Raw genomic sequence first — 20,644 nt, forward strand, 5'->3', positions numbered from 1 at the left:
ATCTCCAGGATTTTAATTGTCTCATTAGGGTTTCCTACCATTCTCATCATGAAATTACAGAAATTCTTTACTAGGCATCTGTTTTTATAGCTACAAGTTCGTAATGACTTTCAAATACACTTAACTAATTTTTTAAATTTTCAATTCCAGAGCTAATAACAAGAGAACTCAATCTGAAAACTTTTTGGAAAAGCACGTGCGTTTACTCCCATGTGAATATATTCCATACAAGTTATTTTAAAAATGTATTATTTTCAATTGTACTGCAACATTAGTTATTTTTGACAGATTTGGTCTATGCTGCTGCAGTCCTCATCTAATAGCAAGATTTCCTTATATGACCTCTATCAATTTTCACTTCTCACTTTTGTTTACAGAAGCAATGCTCTGAAGATCAATATTCACAGTATATTATCAGGTATGATCGTTCATGGTTTGTCAGTGATACCTAAAATTCAGCTGCTACTTTTTACTACCATAGAGTCTGTCAATGCTCATTTTCTGTATCATTTATCTGACAAGTATTTGGGGCCACAATGTCATCTAAGATGGGAAGAAGGTCTTGGCAGGATCTTGTCTCTCAGTTAAGTATTAAGCTGGCTCGTTTTGCTTCGCTGATAAAATCAATTAGCATTGAAGATTGGCACTTGTTCCTGCCTGAATTGATATGCAGTGTCCTTCCACCAATGTTTTCTGTGGATAGGAGCACTGAAATCTTTCTGTTTTGGCCTCATTCCTATTTTCTCCTATGAAAATACTCCTTTTTTTTTTCTTTTTTCTTTTTCTTTCTGTACTCTTAAAAAAAAAAAGAGAAACAGAAAAGCTTGTTAATAAGTGCAATTTTGTGACTTTTCTGAAGAGCCTTCTTTATGTGTTTCTTCACACAACAGTAGTGGATTCCCAAGACCACACAGACATAAAGTGGGAATGGACAAGATATATTTGGACAAGGATAATAAATAAAAAAGATAAACATCTTCATTCTACTAGCCTGTATTTCACCTAGAAAGTTAATAAAGTCTCCCACTCTAGCAATGTAAGAGATGTGAGTTGAAGTGGAGCAGTAAATTAACTATGAAGTTAATGTGGACAGAAAGGATTTGGGAGTCCTGATAGGTTATCAAAACCATCACTGGGCAGAATAATACGAACCACGAATATATAAACAAGACAGTTTTACACAGGATGCTTAGTACACCTTTGTATTTAGTGACCATCACTCAGATACTTTACCTCGTTCTTGTGACACGATTCAACAAAAATATTAAAAAACAAAGACAGGGCTGGAGAACCAGAAAAGAGCTTTCAGAATAGTTAGGGAAACGTGACTGGGTGCAAAAGATCCCAGAAACACAATCTCTTTACTTTAACAAGGGGAAGATTAAAAGGTGATTTCATAATGAAGTACCTATAAAGGATGAACTGAATTTTAATGAAAGATGACTCTTTAGCACAATGAGGGGAAGCAGAATCTACACATATTCAGCCTAGAAAACAAAACAGTGAAGCTAAATGACCACAAAAAGCTGTGGTGGATTTTGCATCATGTAAGTATGATGAATGTCACTCCAAAATATAATTTAAATACAAAATGGAAGTAAGTAAATATAAGTAAATTCAGGGAAGTTACATGCTTTGTTTAGATGGCCACCGAGGTCTCTTCTGGCCCACCAACTCCATGTAAATTCACAGTAGGTACAGTAAAAATTGAAAGTCTAAACTCTTTGTTCTTACCACTGCACTTTCAAATCCAAAGGAAACAAAAGCTAGTTTGCAATGATGTTATAGTTAATTTGTTATCTTTTGTAATCTTTGTAATCTTGTAATTGTAATTTACATTGTCTTGTAATCTTGTAATGATTGTAATCTTACACAAAACAGAAGGTCTAACTCCTTTATTCTACACTATGAGGCACAAATGAATCTCTCAGTGAGCCCCACACACCACGGATGTGATAAGAAAGATGCACAAGCATCAAAATGTATGTCTCTTTCAATTCTAAGAGAAAGCATGAAAATGCTATTAAACAAGCAAATTAACAGCCATTTCTTTACCAACATGAAACACATTTAACTACTTCACATCAGCCAAATGGACATAGAATTTTGTGACAAAAAGAAAAAAAAGAAAAGAAAAATTAGATTTTGATGTTAAAATCAAGGTTTGCAGGGAGAGCTTTGAGCTACTGATACAGTCAAAAAGAAGAGGCAAGCTATTATCCAGATCTGGGACAGCATATTTTGGTGTGACAGAGCTGTTATCTTGGCAGTTGATATATTATTCCCTTGCTATATTCATGCCCTGAATTTATAATCACTGCAGAAACTGAATGGGAGATTCAGAAAAAAAAAAAAAAAAAAAAAAAAGATGGAAAGCATCCATTAACTCCTGCAAATAAGTATTAGAAAATACATAAGGAACATCATTAAAAAAGGCAAGTTAATTATCTATATCTGTATGAATAAAATAATCTAACAACTGTAAATGATAAAAAATATTCTAAAGTTCTCTCTGCTGGGTCAGACTAACATGTCATCTAGTCCTGTTCCATCATGGAAAGCAGGAAAAGGAGACACCGAGAGCTTGGCTACTTTGTACAGTCCAGTCCTGCCACACTTCCCATCATCCAGTACTGTGATATTAGACAGTATATAGCTCCTCAGTCACTGTAGTATTTATTTGTGAATCTCTTGCCAATTCATTTATTCAATTCCTTTTGAACCTGGTGACTCAGTCTGCATGAACAGGTTTGCTGCTTACTCTTCCTCTCTGGTGATACTGGATCCAGGAGGATCCTCTCAGCTGGATGATGCAGAAATCTGTTTTTCTGTTGAACCCACATTTTTGCACCAATATCAGACTGATAATAATTTAGGTGAGAATATCTAAATAGATTTCCACCCAAGAGAAAAATGATAAAGCATGAAAAATTTCTAACACAGCATTTCCTAACTTCTGAACAGATCGAGGAACCTGAGCATCCTCATGAATATTCTCCTCACATAATACCATTTTTCTGAAGATAGCCCCCCTCACACATATTACCCCTCTCCAAAATCCCAGCCTTGCTATCACTTGCAAATGTAGCAGTCTTCAAGAGGTCAATATCAAGCTTTAGCTACTCAGTTACCTAAAACAACGAGGAGATGCTGGTAGCTGTAATCAGCTGTTCCTCTCCATGACAGACAGTCAAAGTAAAGTTGTTTCACAGCTTCTTGGTGGGCAGCAGAGATTACTGGGATTGATGAGTCTTGCGTTCAGCCAAGAATTGACTGATAGTTACCCAAGCACATGGTTACAGACCTCACTGTCCTTGTCGTCTTTCACCATGACCTTTAAGAAGCATACGGCTTTCCTCTCCCTTTCCAAACTCAGCCAGCCTGCCAAGCTTCCCTTTCAGAGACTGTCTCCATCTCTCTTTCAGCCTAGTCTTGATCATCTTTATTCCTATCTACTTGACATTTCCTGGTTTCTCCCTCCTCACATGGCCCCTACAGCCTGTTCCCTCTTCCCATTGAAGTCTTTAAAGGAGAATATTTGATTACAACAATGGATTAAAATGAACGCAGCCAACCATCACGAGGATGCATTCCCTTTGTGGGTTCAGAAAGCATGCTGAAGTCATGCAGGAAAACACCCACGAGATGGGACTCCCAACCTCAGGAGATACACAGATGCTCCCCAACCTATTTTCAGGTCCCAGGCTCCACTGAAAAACCCTGTGCCACAGTGACAGCAAGGCAAGTGCTAAGGACTTGGACTTCAAACTAACAGATGGCCAAGGGAGTACCATGGAGAAAAGGTGTAGAGGCTGCAAGCACATTCGCTGAATATGGAACCACTCTCTCAAAATTGCTGTCTCTGCCCTAAAGTGAGTGTGTACAAAGGCTAAATGGCTGCAAGAGGTTTTTTTTTTTTTTTTTTTTTTAATGTTCTTAGAGATACTATATTGGGTTTTATCTTTATCACACTACAAATAGCTAAATTGATTTCGCTGGGAAAAGATGCTGCAGGAATACGTTAGAGTATTATATTTTGAAGCCCCCAAATTTGGTAAAATTATATACAAACAAACCCAAATGTACATAAATGAAGGTGTTCAGTATTGTCAACAACGAATACAGCTATTGGCTGTGCCCATAATCAGCATTTATATAAAGCTGAAAATATTTTGAAGATATTTAACTTTTCAGACCTCATCACAACCGTCTCATATCAGTTGGCTACTTCAAAAAGTGCATGTTCCTCATTATTGACTTTAATGCATTTTCTTTCTCATTTATCGTGAAAGGAATGAAGTTAGATCTCTCATCTAATCCTTTTCAGTATTGAAAAGCATTAAAATTGTAATGTTTTGTTGGTGCTCTGTAAATAAAATGTATAAATAAATCAACAGCAATCTAGTTTAGGTAAGAACTCGGTGGGCTTTTTTCATTTTCTATGAGAGAGGAATTTCTTTTGAGTTCATCTGTGTATGAAACATGATTACATGAATGACATATACGAAAGCATTCCAACAAAGTTGTTTGGGTGGAAGGGAGGAGGGATAAGGAAGAAAACTCTTTTCTTTCGAAGTAAAATGTGAAAGCAAATTCAAGACTTTCCAGCATTGAGGGATGCTGCACAGACCATTTGATAAACCTCCAGCGGGTTAAACAAATACCCAGTGAAGAAGCAAGACTAAATGATAAAGCAACTACAGCCTCTCATCAAAGAAGAAAATCAGCAAATGACTTTGCAGATATAATAAACGCCTCAAGTGTAGAAAAGCTTACTAGTCTGTAATCTGCATTTCACAGGTCAGAAAACTTGCTTCTCTAGAAAATCACCCAAGATATTTACTATGGTATGTGTGACTGCAGAGGTTATTGTTAATGGATTTCTAAATGCTAAAATCTCTTCAATGGCAAATCTGAGCATTCAGTGTTGATTTTGAAAACAGACAAAATCAGAAATGTAAATTGAGAAAAAAAAAGTGCTTTTGTAGATGTATGTTTCAACTCCCTGGCTCTGCATTTAGTGATGGGGGGGGGTGGGGGAGGGTGTGCATGTTGCTGCAGAAGGTGGCTGTCCTGTGGCTAATCACACAAAGGGGTCTGCTGACCCCTTAGCAGAACTCAAAAAGTCAAAAATTAGCAGAACTCCCGCAAAAAGCAGACAATCATTTTTATCACCTACGGTTCACTGACACTGGAGTCTGAAGGGCTTGTGCAGAAGGAATGGGACCAGGTTAACTCATGCAGGCACGAGAACAGCTGGTTATGTGCTGTCTTGCTAATCACGGAGGAAACCCAAACTCATTGTGGAGGTGTGTTTGCACATAGGGAAACATCCACTTGGATCATTTATCCATCAAATTTGTCATTCCCTGTGTAACTGGCTCAGACCTTAACCATCGGGCTACAGACAATAACCTGTGAGTCATCTTCTGTCCTGAGCTATGTCATTTAATGAAACTTTTATCCTCAGATCACATCACGAGTCCGTAATTTTTTTTAATCCATGTGGATTTTTTTTTCATTTCCTGCTATCTCCTTGCATTACTTTTTATATTTCTCCCTTATTTCTAGGATTATCTTGTAAAAGAAAAATAATACACGATACGCATCCTAGTATTACGTTAAGCTATATAGACCTTTTTCTTTCTTAAGTTGTAGCATATTACACACGTGTTAAATTCAGCTAGTGCAATTTTATATTAGCAGCTCAAGCATTGCACAGAGTTTACCACTCAATTATTTTCTTAATTCTTCACAACCTTTACCTGCTTTCTTATAGCAAGATATTCCTGTTTTCAGGTTTAAACAGATAGTTGTGTGTTAAAAACAAAAACAAAACAAACACACCCCCTCCAAAAAAGAAGAAACAAACCACCAACCAACCAACCACCAAAACCAACCACCACCACCACCAAAATAATAGTGACGGAAGTACAGAGGTCTTTCAAATTGTTCAGTTTTCAGCTGACCTACATTTGAGCTGATGGGTCACGGGCAGCAGACAAACCCCACAGGAAGGTCACATTTGGTGTAGCCTGAAACACAACAGGAACATTTGCTGCACAGCAGGCTGTGGGTCAGGGAGGGGGACAAGGCATACTTCGGTGTTTTTGTAAACAAACATACAGCACCTGTATATGTTCAGAGTCAATGGTCATCAGAAAACTGCCTCACTCCTTTCAACTGCCATATACATTGTATATTTAAGCATTACAGAGACAGAAAATACCCAGGACATTAATTATTGTTGTTACTACAAGAATTTACTATGACTTGACTTCTCCTAGGAGTATTTTGTGTCCTAAACCATTACAGAGGACACTACATCATACAGTAATTATTTTTTGGTATCAGCTCTGTAAATATTACCCTTGCAAGGCACCTTGCAATTTTTGGCTTGCACGTGAGCCCTTCCAGTTCAGTAGTTCAAAACTTGGCCAACTCTAAAATTATGTTGGGTTAATGTTTCATTTTTGTATTAAACTTCTGTTACAAAACTCTTCAAAAATGAGGCTGCAAAACTGCTAATACCAGAGCTGGAACCTCTGAGCAGGCGTGCTCAGGGCTGTACATTCATCCCGTGTTCTCCCTTCAGTTAGGTGGCTAGCTCTGTTTTTGAGATCAAACACAGTGCTGAAATAGGAAGGCTGCATTATGGCATGCTTCAAAGAATCAGGTACACTGGAAAGAGGGTGCAGTATTCATGCATGTACAAAGGAACTGAAAAATCTGGCCAGTTTAATTTCAGACTTGAAAGTCTTGACAATTTTCCTTCAGAGCAGAGTGACCTATTTGAACAACTGACCTCTTAATACATCTGTGCAACTGTGTACAAAACATGCAAGTGACATTTTAATAATTATAATTAATATCTAATAACATAATTTTATAATTGATATTAATAATAATTATTGGTTAGAGAGAAACAGAGGTTTCCATGGTGTAGAAAATGTCAAAAGAATAATTTCTAACACCTAGTTTGGACTTTCCTGCTCTTCTCCATAACTTTGCAGCATCACCATAATATCTGTTCAGCCGATGAGATGTTGCCGTGGGGCAGGAGGCGGCTGGGGTGAGCTTTGGGAAGGTGCAGCATTGAATATTCCCACTACACCTCCTAGTTATTTGGCACTGGTTCTTTGAACAGGAATTTACTTAAGAGGGAGGCAGCTCTAGCACTGCAATCCTCCCAGCTAGGCTAAATCTCTAGATTCACAGATAGCTCATATAGCTGTACCAGCACACGATTTGCATTACAGTTGTTTTGAGCCCCTGAACACTTTAAGCCATAATACTTCACATTTCTAGAAGTCTCCCATAGCGCAGATGTCTCAATAAGTAGATGCAAGCTGAAGTTTTATTTTTAATTTCATGTCAAATAGATTGGGTACGAATAAGCTTTTCCCTTAAAAATACCATTTTGACCCAACCAAAGCTATCTGCAGAATTTAACTGAAACTTCTCACGATTTCAGCCAACAGAAATAAAACAGAAGTTGAAACATCTCAGCTCATTAAAATTTGTGGGGGTTTTGACTACTATTTTTTTTTTTTTTAATAATAGAAACTTCTTAGACTCAATAAAAAGCACTTACAGAAATGGACTAAAAACAAAATTAAAATCTTGTTTAAGGTTTTATGAAAAATTTTAATCAGCTTCAAATTTACTGTCTTTTTTTAAACAATAAATTATTTTTATGCTTGTGTCAGTTCTTTCTCCTCTACCCCTCTCCAGTTTTCAGCGAGTGAATTGAAAAGAGACAAATATATAAACAAATGAAGTGAACAACTTACACAGCATTAGCGTCGACAGATTTCTCCATGTTGTTTAAACAGATAAGGAGGTATTGGATTTAGGCTGGAAAGCGTGGGAACAACTATTCAGGCCTGTCCACGTTCAGCACTGAGCACAGGCTTACCTTTAGGCATGTGTTACAGTCTGGATTTCAAAATGCCTCTTTCACAATGTCATCAGCTTTCGACGTTTTATCACTATTGTTGGAATATTTGATGCCCTTTCTAAAGCTCCTCCAGGTATAAGCGACCACAGGAAACACATCTTTGATTAAAGTGCTATTGACCCAAACCCTCCTCCGTGCCAAACACCGCTTCGGACCCTCGGCACACCAAGCAGGAGCGCTAGTCCAGGAACCCGTGGCCACCTAAACCTAGAGCTGGGCTAACGTGAGTATTAGGTACTTTATTTTTAAATGACAGACGTTTCTAACTGCAACTGTGATTTTGAGGAAAGGGCCTTACCTGTGAATTTTGAAACATGCTGTTCATTTATGTGCCTAGGTACTAGCCTGACAGTGATAGCTTTCCGGATGAGGCACAGTATACAGCCCTACAGCTGCGGTGGCCTACTACACGGGCAGAGTAGCAATAACGTTTCATTACACGCTGGTGAAGGTCTAAATTTGAAGGTTCAGAGGAGAAAATTTGTTTCTTACTTCGTGGGCTGCTTGTCATGTTGATGTTACCTCAAGCCTTGCTTCTATAATTAGGAAATTCTGACTGTAAGGCTAAATAATGTTTTGAACAATCAAATATGTATATGAGTATATATATAAAGCTACAACACCTACACATCTGCAAAATTTAGTCCAGGTTTCCAACTGCAATTATATTAATGCATATAATTTGAATTAACTATAATTTCATCAGTTCTGTAAATCCCCTTGAAAGGATCTGTTGCTTGTTGATTTTGTGCCATGTGAAGACATGATAAATATGACATGTACCCTCATCACATGAATAATGTATTCTGCATCTTAAGCAAGCCAGTTCTGCTCCAGAGAGATGCTTAATCTATTCCCTGCTTCTGGGGATGAAAGGAATTAAACTCAGTGCACTGATTTCACAGTACGTGCTCATTTGACTTTAATTATAAAATGATTATTTCAACGTTTTTTTTCCCTGTAAAATAAACCAAGCCTGAGAACCGTGTAACCTCTATAGAATTACATTACTTCTTTGTGCATTTGGTCTTTGCTCATTGATACTGTACTTTCAGTACAGTTACACATGGAAGGATAAAAACAACATCTTGGGGTTTACAGTCAGTGTGGTAGTTTCAGATCCCACAGCAATAAAAGCTCCTTTGCTGGCACCTGCCCAAAGGAAGCAGCACTGGAATCCTCTTAAGTGAATATGAAGGTCACAAGAAGGAACCTTCACCAGGCACAGGGAGATGACTTGATCTCGTGCTATTCTGGAAGATTTTGATCATGCACCCTGGAAATATATATTCATTAGCATTTTTTCATGGACTGTTTGAACCTGTGCAAAGCTCAGGATAGTATCATCTTCCTTTCTAAAAACAAACAAACAAACAAAACAAACTAATAAAAGTTCTCCTGGCTGTAATGACCAGACCAGAGCTTTCCTTGCGAATAGGACATCTGCAGCCCATGCCTCAGGAGTGACAGAGCATCAAGTGGCTTGGACAGCTACGCTGTCAAAGGCAGTGCCGTGCTTCAAGCTTAAAAAAAAAAAAAAAAAAAAAAAAAAGCTCTTCAGCAATGTAATGTTCTATCAGGCATACCATCGGGGGGGAATAGCAATGAATGCTTTCCATGCAGTGTACAGTGTATGCCGATCACTGACAGTAACTCCAGCTGACATCTTTCCATCCAAGTCCTGAAGAATTTTACCAGGTTCATTGTATCGCACCTTCCATTTCAGAAGCTATTCAGAGGTGACCTACATACTGTCAGAAGCCACATCCTGTCCCCAAGCAAAACCAAAAACAGCTGTGCTACTGTCTCAAACTAGTTAGTGTTGCTAATACTAGTACTCCTGCTGCTGCCAAAATGCTTGGGTGGATGTGTCTGCATCTGTAGTAAGACAATCTACAATGCGGATAATCTGCCCACAAAGATGCTATTTGCAAGGTGCTAGCTTATCTACAATACATGAGGTCGAATTTTCTAAGTGTCCAAAGTGACATAAAAGTTTAGGGGTTATGTTTGGAAACCCCAGTCAAATCCTAATTGGTGAAATCACTTCTCAAAATACTGTTTAGTCTGATAAATGTATTCATGTATCTAAACCCACAATGTCCATTGTGCTAGATATTGTTAGAATGGCAAATTGTCGGGGCATGAAAAAGTTTAAATTACTATTTTTTATTTATTTATTTATTTATTTTTAACTAATGCCCCATCTAAATCTCCTAAGGGGTCCAGAGATGCAACAAAGCATGAAGATAAATGTCTTCACGGTATCGAAAGCTGAAGAACATATATAAGCCTAGATATTTTTTTTTTCAGAATACCTGAAATTTAAAAGAGTATATCTCACCAGACACTTGTCAGTATTGTCTCTCTGCAGTAACTCTGACTCGTGTACAGCACACATTTATTTGTAATACACCACATTTGATTAATTGTGATACACACTAAAACTTCCAGAGTATGCAGCTTTTTTTTTTTCAACTCAAAATAGTCACAACGACTACTCAGCATTTGACATTTCTATTTTTATCAAATGATCTAAAGAAAAATTGCACCAGTACAACTTTCATCAAACCTTCTTCTTATAGGATACAACTGAAAATCATGAATTCTTACGTTATCTGAAACCATGAACTTTAGTCTGTATTCAGACCATAGTGTAAGTATCTCTCAAGTACAGTAACCACACCATAAATGTCAACTAGTAAGTTCAAGGTGAAAAAATTCAAAAGATTAAAAAAAAAAGTAGATATTTAATATGTTAAGTATTAGAGATGCGTGAGCTAAAGCATTATGTGTAGAGCTACCCATACAGACATCTTAATTCACTCTGAAGAACAATGAATCAAGATTTTTATTGACTTGGCGAAAAAAACTGGTTGGTGTTTGCGTAATCCGAGTTCCTTATAATAATGAATGCATAATAGACACCGTAGTTGAGTCGTTTTGCAACAGTTATGATTGTACCATGAGAATAACAATCTTTAAATCGCTAGGATATTTTAAGCAGACAAGAGTAAATCATCGAACTCTCCCTCTCATTCTCCTGCTCCCTCTCCCTCTCTCACATATGCACACACCTGAACATAAAACATCCACAAGATGTGTACTTTGGACCTCCAGAAAGATGTCAGCTATTATGATGAAATCTGAGCCTGGCAACAGTGTAAGTCTGAGCTCCATCCCTTGTATCTATAACCTCTCAGAGGGATGTGTGACTTTGCTCAATAATAAGGCCATGGAGCACGCAGAATATTAACATTATTCGTTAGAAGGTGCGCGACATGACCTTACAGTTTCTGATTTCTGTTGCATTACATCTTCCCTTCCAGTCAGAGGTTACTGCTGTTGAGTTGAGAATGGCAACATCAGTTATTCCACCTGTGCACAACCTTTATCAGTGTTCATTTGTTTTCATTAGTAGATCCCTAAAATTATACGTGAGGTGAACACCTCTTTAGATTGCTGTGTAGTATATGTAATACTTGCTTTTCACAGGCACCTTTTGCAGACTCTTTTGAAGTAATTACATGACACACAGGCTTGAAGCCCCATTGATCTGGTGGGTCCAGTTTTGTGTGACAGGATGACAGACTAAGCAAGGATGGTGTATGCATGGCAGAAAACCATGTGAAGATGAGAACTCTGACATACTGCTCAGTGTTGGAAATATGAGCCCATCTCCCTGCGCTGTCGAAACTAGATATAAAAGAACAGATTTCACAGGGCCTGAAAATATTAGCCTCTGATGAAAAGGTTTTTGTGATCAATGCCTGAAATCTGCTGCAAAAGGCAGACGCAGAGATGTTCCTGATACTAAAAGCCGCAGGAAGCCTAACCATGGAAACTCCTTACGTGGAACCTTCCTTACAAATTATTTAGTGGTAACTGTAAGTCATTTGCTTTTTATAACTAGTTTAATTTTCATTAGTATTACATTGCTGTTCACAAACAAGTCACATGTTATAAAAAGCAAAGCAAGTCTTACCTGGAATACTCTGTCTCCTCACAGACAATGCTCCATCAGGTGGCTTTGCCTGGTTTGCAGACTTTGTGTAAGGACTTTCATCTAAACAGAAACAAGCAACAGTTTCAGTTACTGATAAATATAGCATTAAAAACAGTATAATTTTTAAATCTAATTACTGTGTGAACTAGCAGTGCAGAGTACAAGAGCTGCTGTAAGCTGGACGAGGATGGATATTTCTGAATTCTGACTCAATGACAAAGGCTCTGAATAACAGAGCTGAGAAGTAAGGGAGTAAAACAGATCAGAGATAATGCTCAGTTGATGACAGGCTGAATATACAAAGGCCTTTTTGGTTTTCAGATAACCACAGAAACTTTCCTTTTCCTAGTGTTAAGAAGCTTCACATGTCAAAGACTCCAGGAGCAGAGAGAACATCCCTGTTCAGGAGAGAAGCACTTCCAGAACCTTGCGGATATTCTGACTGTAAAGATGCTCCTTTTCCTTTGGGATCTGCCAGAGGATGCCTCCTTCTGTGTCGTAACAACTGACTGGAGAAAACATCAGAGAGATGTTGCCAAATATGCCAAGCACATTTATACTGAAGAATGGCAATGTGACAGCCTGTGTCTAAATAGGAGGCTTTGCGGAGCACCCGCTGATCAACCTGAAGGCATCAGAGGCAGCTGCTGGTGGGACGAGCAATCATCACTTAAAGGCAGCATTAGGGAGAAGTGAGGTTCTTCTACATCCCTCCTAAGAATAGGATGACTGGTAGGAAAAATATCAATTACATTGTAGCTTTAAAAATGGCAAGCTATAAACTTGACAAAGAAATGGGGATTGAAGAGAAGAAATAATAATGTGTATTTTATTACTTCAATCAAAGGAAAGGAATCACTAAAAATTAAGCTTCTGTCTTGGTTGTCCTTTAATCAAGTGTTCAAACACTTTAAAGCATTATCAAATCCTTCTATTCACATCTTTTTCCATCAGGTTTTGAAAGACCAACCACTTTCTAGCATGTGCACGAATACATGCTTGAAAGAGATCAACGACTAAAGGAATCAAAGACTAGAGTACCTAGTGCATCAAAGACTACAGACCTAGTACAGTGTCCTAAGATCCAGTGAAACCACAAACATTTTCTGGAGAGTCAGGTTTTCTTTTCAGCTGACACTGCTGACGTGATAAGCCTTCTTTGCTGATTACACTATTTATGTCTTGTAAAGTCTCAAACTCCTTTAGAAACTCGCATCAAAGACACCAATCCATTTCTATTCAAGTGAGATAAGGGTTTGGTCAGTATAATTTATTTTAAAACCAGGTCTCAGAAGGAAGTGACTGGAAGAGCTGGTTGGCATTAAAAAAAAGATTTCTACAATGAACTCATCTTCTGTTAGGTGGATGTAGAAACAAACAAACAAAAAAGATGAATATATTTAATGTTTTTTTTTTTTTTTTAAAAGGCAAAAGATTGTTGCACGGGTATGTACATTGCCAAAAGTGCAGCAAGTAACGAAGAAAATACATTGGTAAAATATCCCTCTACAGCCAGATATCATTGCTTTTGCTACAGTAAAATTAACTCTCATTGCTTTAGGAGTACATTGTTACAAGGAGGAAGCTAACAGGCTTGACTATACTGCATGCTGGTTCATACCTGAAGAAAATAAAGCTGTCAGCTATATAATAAACAGAAGCATGAAGAAACATTAACATAGACCCAGCTACACAAGTTAAGAAAAAGGGAGATGTATAAGCCTTTATTCTTCCATTTGAGGTAAGTGGAAAAGCTAATATTATTGCATATGCAGAATATACATACCCTCATTAAAGAAAAAAAAAAAAAAGTGAACTAGAGTTTCTAAGAGGATTGACTTTTTTCTTTCCTAGAAGAGGCATAGTTGAGCTAGAACTCAAGCTAAGGCTCTCCAAACAACCTTGCTAACTCATATCAATTCCAAAAAAATATAGGGATCATCAATAACGTGGCTTAGATGTCGCATGTATTACTCCTTATTCGCAGGTGCTGGATGTGACAGCAGATATTGTGAGACATGCATTTTTCTGCTAAGAAGTGGGCAGGAAACATAACACAATTTCTCGGGAACCGACGGATGGTGATGACTTTTGGGCCCCATTTGCATGTGTGCTCTACCTATGAACAATATATCAACTTCAAGGCATAAAACAGCTCTCTCCTAGACAGACTCCTTACATATGCATTATTTCCATCAGACTGGAGAGATGGCAAAAAGGAGAGAAGAATTTCCACAGCTAGGCCTTTTTCATTGAATCTTTGTCAAGAGCAAATGAATAAATCAGCTACAATATTTTGCTGGAACAGGATTTTCCCAATACTGCACTACAGTGGGAGCCCGTGCGGTTATCCTGAGTTCAGAAAGAAGGACAAGCCTGCAAATCTTTCTGGTTAATGGCGCCGGTGAGGGAAGGTCAGTGTACATTCAAATTACTTGCAAGGGACCCTGAGCAAAAAGTCTCGTATTTTTACATACCAACTGACAGATACGGAAGGAAACTGAGACTGCTGCGTAAGCTAGCATTTTAGTCCATGTATATTAGCCCTGAAATCTTGTCAGGTATTTATGCCGTGTATGTACTGTTAGGTACTGTGGGGATGTAATTATGTTACATTTCTTAATCTGTCCACAGACTTTCAGAGAAAACAAAGGAGACCCAATGGTTGTTTCATAAACTTTTGAACCCCTATTAAGGCAACATATGTTCAGTTATTATGGGGGGATAACAACGAGCCACTGCCTCACTGGTGGACTGGGAAGCTTCACTTTGCTGCAAGTTCCCAGGCCAGGAAAGAATCGTCTTTCAATGCCCATTTAAAAGCAAAATCGCAGCCCAAGATAACTGAAAATCAGCATAAAGAACTCCCAGAAGCAAAGGAAAACAAATATAACTACCTAGACAAAGAATACAGACAGCATCCTTATTTGAGACAGAAAACTAAAACGAGGAGCAGACAGATGAAGAAGTAGATATCATCCCAAAGAAAAAGAGTAAACTAAGGAGACAAGAAAGCCCTGGTAGCCCTGAAATGTCAGACACCATCACACTGTCAAAAAGGAGAGAAATCTGTCTGCATTAGCAAAGTTGTACATATGGTCACAAGAACTGATAAATCAAATTTTACTTTATGCCCCCACCTGCCGGAGGGGACCTTTCTTGGCAGGGAGGATCTTAAAACATGCAAAAATGTTCTCCTGATGATATCTCCTGATATCAGTGCTTAGAGGGATTTGTCCGAGTGCTTTGTATTTCCAGCTTCCCCCTCTACAGCACAGAGAATCCCTGCAGACAAAACCCAACCCAGAGAGCCAACACCCTGAAAAAACAAAGGAGTGTAAGGATGCAAAGCATGCTCCCAGCGGGAGACAGTAACTCAAAATTAGGTAAAGATGCGATATATTTAAGAAGCCACACACGCAAAGCAGATGGAGAAACAGGCTAGATTCGGAGGCATAAATCTCACGCCGAAAGCCCTGGCTGGAGCAGGTCATCAGGGAGCTGCGTGCTGGAGGGGCTTCTGTACATGCCAGCTCTGCCCCGCTCCTCAGGAGCACACCGCGGGTGTCCGTGCTTACAACACTGGAAATAGTGTAGCTATGCAGATACAGTCCTGGAAATGCATTAATGCATTCATTACATCCCTTTTTTTTTTATCCCCCCTCCCACCCCAATTTTCCCTGGTGAACAAATAAGCAGCCCCAGATACACAATTTCTAGCGAGTCAGTGTATACTATAAAGGTGACTGCTATGCCAGCAGATCTCTTCATTCAGTTACTACAGGAAACAAACCCTCTTACACTGTGAATGAGGTCGTTACCCCCAAAATCATAGCTTAAGTATTTTCTGCAGTTGCAAACGTGCGATAGCGAACAAGTTGCCCGCTGTGCTAATTCCCCCCTTCCTGGCAGAGGGCAGCAATGATCCCAGAGGTCCACTACTGAGATTCCTAACCCGCGAAGCCCAATCAGCATCTTGGATCCTCTTTGCACTTGTCCTCACAAAAGCAACAGCCCCAGGTACTGGTGGCAGTAACCACCACATCATCCTCTCCAAGCTCTGCCCACAGTTCTTCTAATTGTAATGACCAAGTGGACAGACAAGCAGCCCTACTGCTTGCAGCTACTACTGTAGGCTTGCCACCTTTAGCTGTGACCCATGAGGCAGATGAGCAGCTCTTTGCGCTTTCCTGCCTATTTTTAACCAGCTGGCATCTCCGCCCTGTAACTGAATGATTCATTCTTTGTGTTAAGGACCACGCTGTGAGCCATTTATAGCGTTCTGCATTGCCCCTGCTGTACAGGGGAGCCTCCATCCAAGACTAAGGGCTCTTTACACTCTAACAAACCAACAGTAATGTGATCCTATAAAGATTATATATATGTGCATTGTCCAGTGTGCAAGTGCTTGGGACTGTGCTAGCAAAGCGACCATATGTAATCTTTAGATATTTGCTATATTCGATTTAATATCCTTTGGATGATACCAACTGGGGACACATAAAAGGGAACAGAAGGAAAGTCTGAAGGTATTTCCTCAACAGGCCAGTCCAGGCATTCGGTATATCGGGAGGTTTATGGCCACTGAACCATTTGTGTGTCCCTCGAGATGGCTGTGAAAGCTACTGACACAAGAATGTTGTTTGCAGATGGGGTAGAGGCTACGAGCACTCCTTTCATGCCATTCTTCACACCTGGTTAGAGATCTTTCCTGCTGCTGCTATCATCCAGGTGGTAACTACTGAACCCACCAAATATCATAGAATCATTAAGGTTGGAAATGACCTCAAAGATCATCTGGTCCAACTGTCCCACTACCACCAATATTACCCACTAAATATGTCCAAGTCCTGTGCTGCATCATTCTCATTCGTCAACAACTTTCCTACCAATGCCTAGTTATGGGATAAGCCATTCTTTAGCCAAGGAATGAACGAACCTAAACCTTTTTAGAGTGATTCCTAAGCAGACCAGAATCCAAGCGAGTGAAACCTGAGGTGTTGCTCATATGTTCCTCACTGTGCCTTTCCTAAGGCAATTAATCTGACTCCTAAGACTCCACCAAAAAGTACATCCTTCAGCTTGCTCGGTGTACAGGAGATGTAGGACTGTCTGCGCGTGTTGTTGCTTACACTCTTTGTGATAGCACACATCACAGACTAGCAGAGAATCACGTTCCAATACAGAAGATGACAACGTTGTCAAGATGATGATTATGGTGGAAAGAATGTCCCCGTGAAGATTAGTTTATTTATCAAAAATTAAAAGCACCAGTGTCCCATGTATTGCTTCAGGCATTCCTAGATCTGCAACATCCTGTCCACTCCCGAATCTTATAACTTATAACGAAGAATATTTTTCAGTAAAAGCAACAGATTTTTATGAATCCTGCTAGCACAGCACAAAATACCACAGGTTCTCATACTTCATATATCTGAAACTTAACCTAGATTTCATCTTTAAATGGCATAAGCTTACCATTATCTAAAAGCATCGTTTCTAGCACAGTATCATACCTGTGACAGCCGGTAAATTCTGAGCTACAGCACTCTCGGTTATCCCCACAGTTTGCAGCTGGAGGCTTTCACAGATAAAAAAATAAACACATATCTCCTGATACCTGTGGTTCAGAAGCTCAAAAGTGTAGAGAGGCGTACCCAGAATCTCAGTATAACTTTTATAACCATTCCTACAGCATCTTACTCTCTTCTAAGCTCAGACTTTAGAGCAGGGACTCAAGCCTCAGTCCACATTCATAGATGAGCACCCAGACTCACAGCCACACAATCATTCCATCTCTCTCTCTCTAATCAGTACTTTAAGTATGTCACACCAAGTAAAATAGTTCAAAGCCATCTCCTCTAAAATCAATTTGAAGCCCTGCACTGGATCAGGCAGAAGAGACAAACTGAACTTGAGATCTCCTCTGTGCTTCTGTGAGTTACCCAACCAATAAAAAAGTATAAAAGGCAAAGTCATCAGGAGCACTCTAAAAACACCTCTGATCTCTCAAACTCATCTCCTCAATTCCAGTTCTTTGTTTCTGGTAAAAATGCCTGAACATATTTTCTCTGCACTAATAAATCTGAGAAATGCAAATTTCAGGTCAATCTACAATAATGGAAAGGGGAGGAAAAAAAAAAACAACAGACACCACATCAGGAGAGAAGTTGGAGCTCAGTTATAAAGTTCTAGACTGCCCTATCTCTTCCTGCTGGGACGACTTCTTTTAAAGACAGCAGACAAATCTTTCTTCTCTGAACTTAGAAACGGAATAATTCTGAACAAGAACTGATAAAGTAACTGAATATTTATGCAATACTCCAATCAATGTAACCAGTAACAGCCACAATCGGAAGATATATACAAGCACAAACTCTTCGAAAAAAATAAACTAGCCTTATCTGATAACTGAATCATATGAAAAATAATAATATTCTTTTTTGTTGTTGTTGTTATAACTCAAGCTTATAAAGGTAACTAAAAGTTCTAAAACTCTGAAAAGTTTTTACAATAAATTGAATTATAAGTTTGTTCTGAGTTGAACAGACTTGAGCAGATAAAACAAATGCAATTTGCTGTGCAGGAATGAATAGTGGGAATTTTACTTTGGCTGCCGATGGGAGATTTGGCACAAATGTTTTTAAGTTTGGTGTAACTTCATCCCTAGTAACTGTCATTGACAACTGCAAAAAAAAAAAAAAAAAAATCTCAGAAAATGTCTTTTTCCTTGGCAAGGAGGATGTTTTAAAAGATTTGCTTTTAAATAATGCAAAAGTCTAGAGAAAAATTAACATCCTGGAACGTTCATGGTTACCGTGATGCCACCACAGCTACATCAGAGTGTAATGGACTATAAACAGTTGAAAAAAAGAGACAAAATTGGCTAAGTTCATTCAGCAGATGTATACCGTACAGAGTTTGAATGTATATGCTTCATGAAACAACAACATGTCAACAATTTGCTTTGCCTATGTGCTAACCCTTTCAGACTTGTTACGGGAGCTCCAACCATGAAAGAAAGAATTAATTCATCCTACTGCTGCAGAAGAATAACATTTTTTCAAGTTCCTTTCACAGGAAGCTATGGCTTCGATCACTTCCAATGAGCCTGGATTCTTTAAATGGCAATGCTGCTTTTCAAAGCAGTGCTTAGAAACACCCCCAAATTCTTAAGAGCTGTATGTAAAACAGCGATTAGTGAACTAGGCTCCAAGTAGGACAAATATGAATGTACTTAATCTTAATCCTTTCTTATCAAATTCCATGCTCAGTGCACTCCAGCAGTCTTTATTAAGAAAGCATAGGGTTTCAAATGCTTCCATAAGTAACATTTGTTGGTGTTTGTGACATGAAAGAATTATGAGAAGGAAGAGTTATTATTGCTGCTCTGGTAATTTCCTTTCCTACATTTAGCAGAGTACCCCTTGGTTTTCCTACAAACTTAAACAGTTATAACATCCAATGAATAACTGTGTTGTCTCTCTAAAGTGAAAATTTATTCAATTTTATCATACTTTATGTAAATTTAATTCTCTGTTTTCTGAATTATGCTGTTACTTATTACAGTAGCAGCTCAGCTTTAATCTACAAGCAAGAGAAGTAGGGTTCTGTAATTATGCATAACTGTGAATCCATTTCCTATTGATAGTTACAATACCTCAGCGAGCTTGGCTGCTTCAAAATGATCTGAATGTCCTCCAAGTTTGCTTCTCCGAAGTTAATTTCCTAAGACTGTGCTCAGGTACCTGAGTTGAAACGCTTGGTTTCCTAACTGGTGAAGTATGTGGCTCTCCTTCCACAACTGTTTTGCTCAGGAAAATTCAGAACTTTCTAAGAACATCCAGAACACTCAGTATCTGCTGAACGCTGAAAATATGTCTCAAGAGATATTAGCATATGGTGAGATTCACTTCAGTGAATTATCAAATAAAGAAGTAATCCAATTTATATAATACCCTAACCACAAACTACTTCAAATCTGATAAATGTGTCTTTTTGTTTATACAGCATCAAGTATTTGTTAAGGGATTAAACTTGAATGCCATAAAACAGAATCATTACTGAATCGTTACATGATTTTAGGATTCAGCGCGAATTTCACTCTGTTGTCTTGGGCTTTTGTTTATTGTTACTGAAAATAATACAGGGATCATACATAAGTGAAGTATCTATGGCTTAACCAGAGCAGCTAGAAACTGAAAAAGCTGGGAAACTGAAAAAGCTCAAAGAAACTAAGGGTGTTAACTCTTTTAGCTCTGTGAGACAGTCTAGGATTTTTCTGTATTCGTAACTTCTGTAGACAATCTTATTCTAAATGATGGGACTGTAAGCCTTAGAGATTTTTTTTTTTTAATTAAAAAGGAAATTCCTATGTAACACAGATCTCACCAACAGGAAGCACTTCCCGATATTCGAAATACACTTTTTGGTTTGAACATCTCATGGCTTGCTAAGAGTGGCATCCTGGTCTTGTAAAGGTGTGCGTCTCTGCACGTGTGTTTGGGAACATCACGTTGCTCTTATGTACTACCACACACTGGCATTGTGCGAGGGGACCACGCAACAACTTCCTGGAAAAAAATACCTGAAAACTGTTTTCTTTATGACATTCTAATAATTAAGATATTCAGTTGCCTTGTTTAACAATGCTAAATCAGCATCCCTCAAAGAAAAAC

The 20,644-nt window shown here is 38.5% G+C and overlaps 1 protein-coding gene across 5 annotated transcripts in view; it reads right to left on the minus strand.

Moving 5' to 3' along the window:
• The window catches only part of GRIP1 (glutamate receptor interacting protein 1), a 221,669-nt gene that overhangs the window by 91,189 nt on the left and 109,836 nt on the right, over positions 1-20,644 (minus strand). For all 5 annotated transcript variants that reach the window (XM_035544074.1, XM_035544071.1, XM_035544072.1 and 2 more), the window contains exon 2: positions 11,946-12,026. In XM_035544074.1, the coding sequence (XP_035399967.1) occupies positions 11,946-12,026 (81 nt within the window). The remainder of the gene's footprint in view (positions 1-11,945; positions 12,027-20,644) is intronic.

Source organism: Cygnus atratus, chromosome 1, assembly GCF_013377495.2.
Source record: "Cygnus atratus isolate AKBS03 ecotype Queensland, Australia chromosome 1, CAtr_DNAZoo_HiC_assembly, whole genome shotgun sequence".
NCBI classification, from domain to species: Eukaryota; Metazoa; Chordata; class Aves; order Anseriformes; family Anatidae; genus Cygnus; species Cygnus atratus.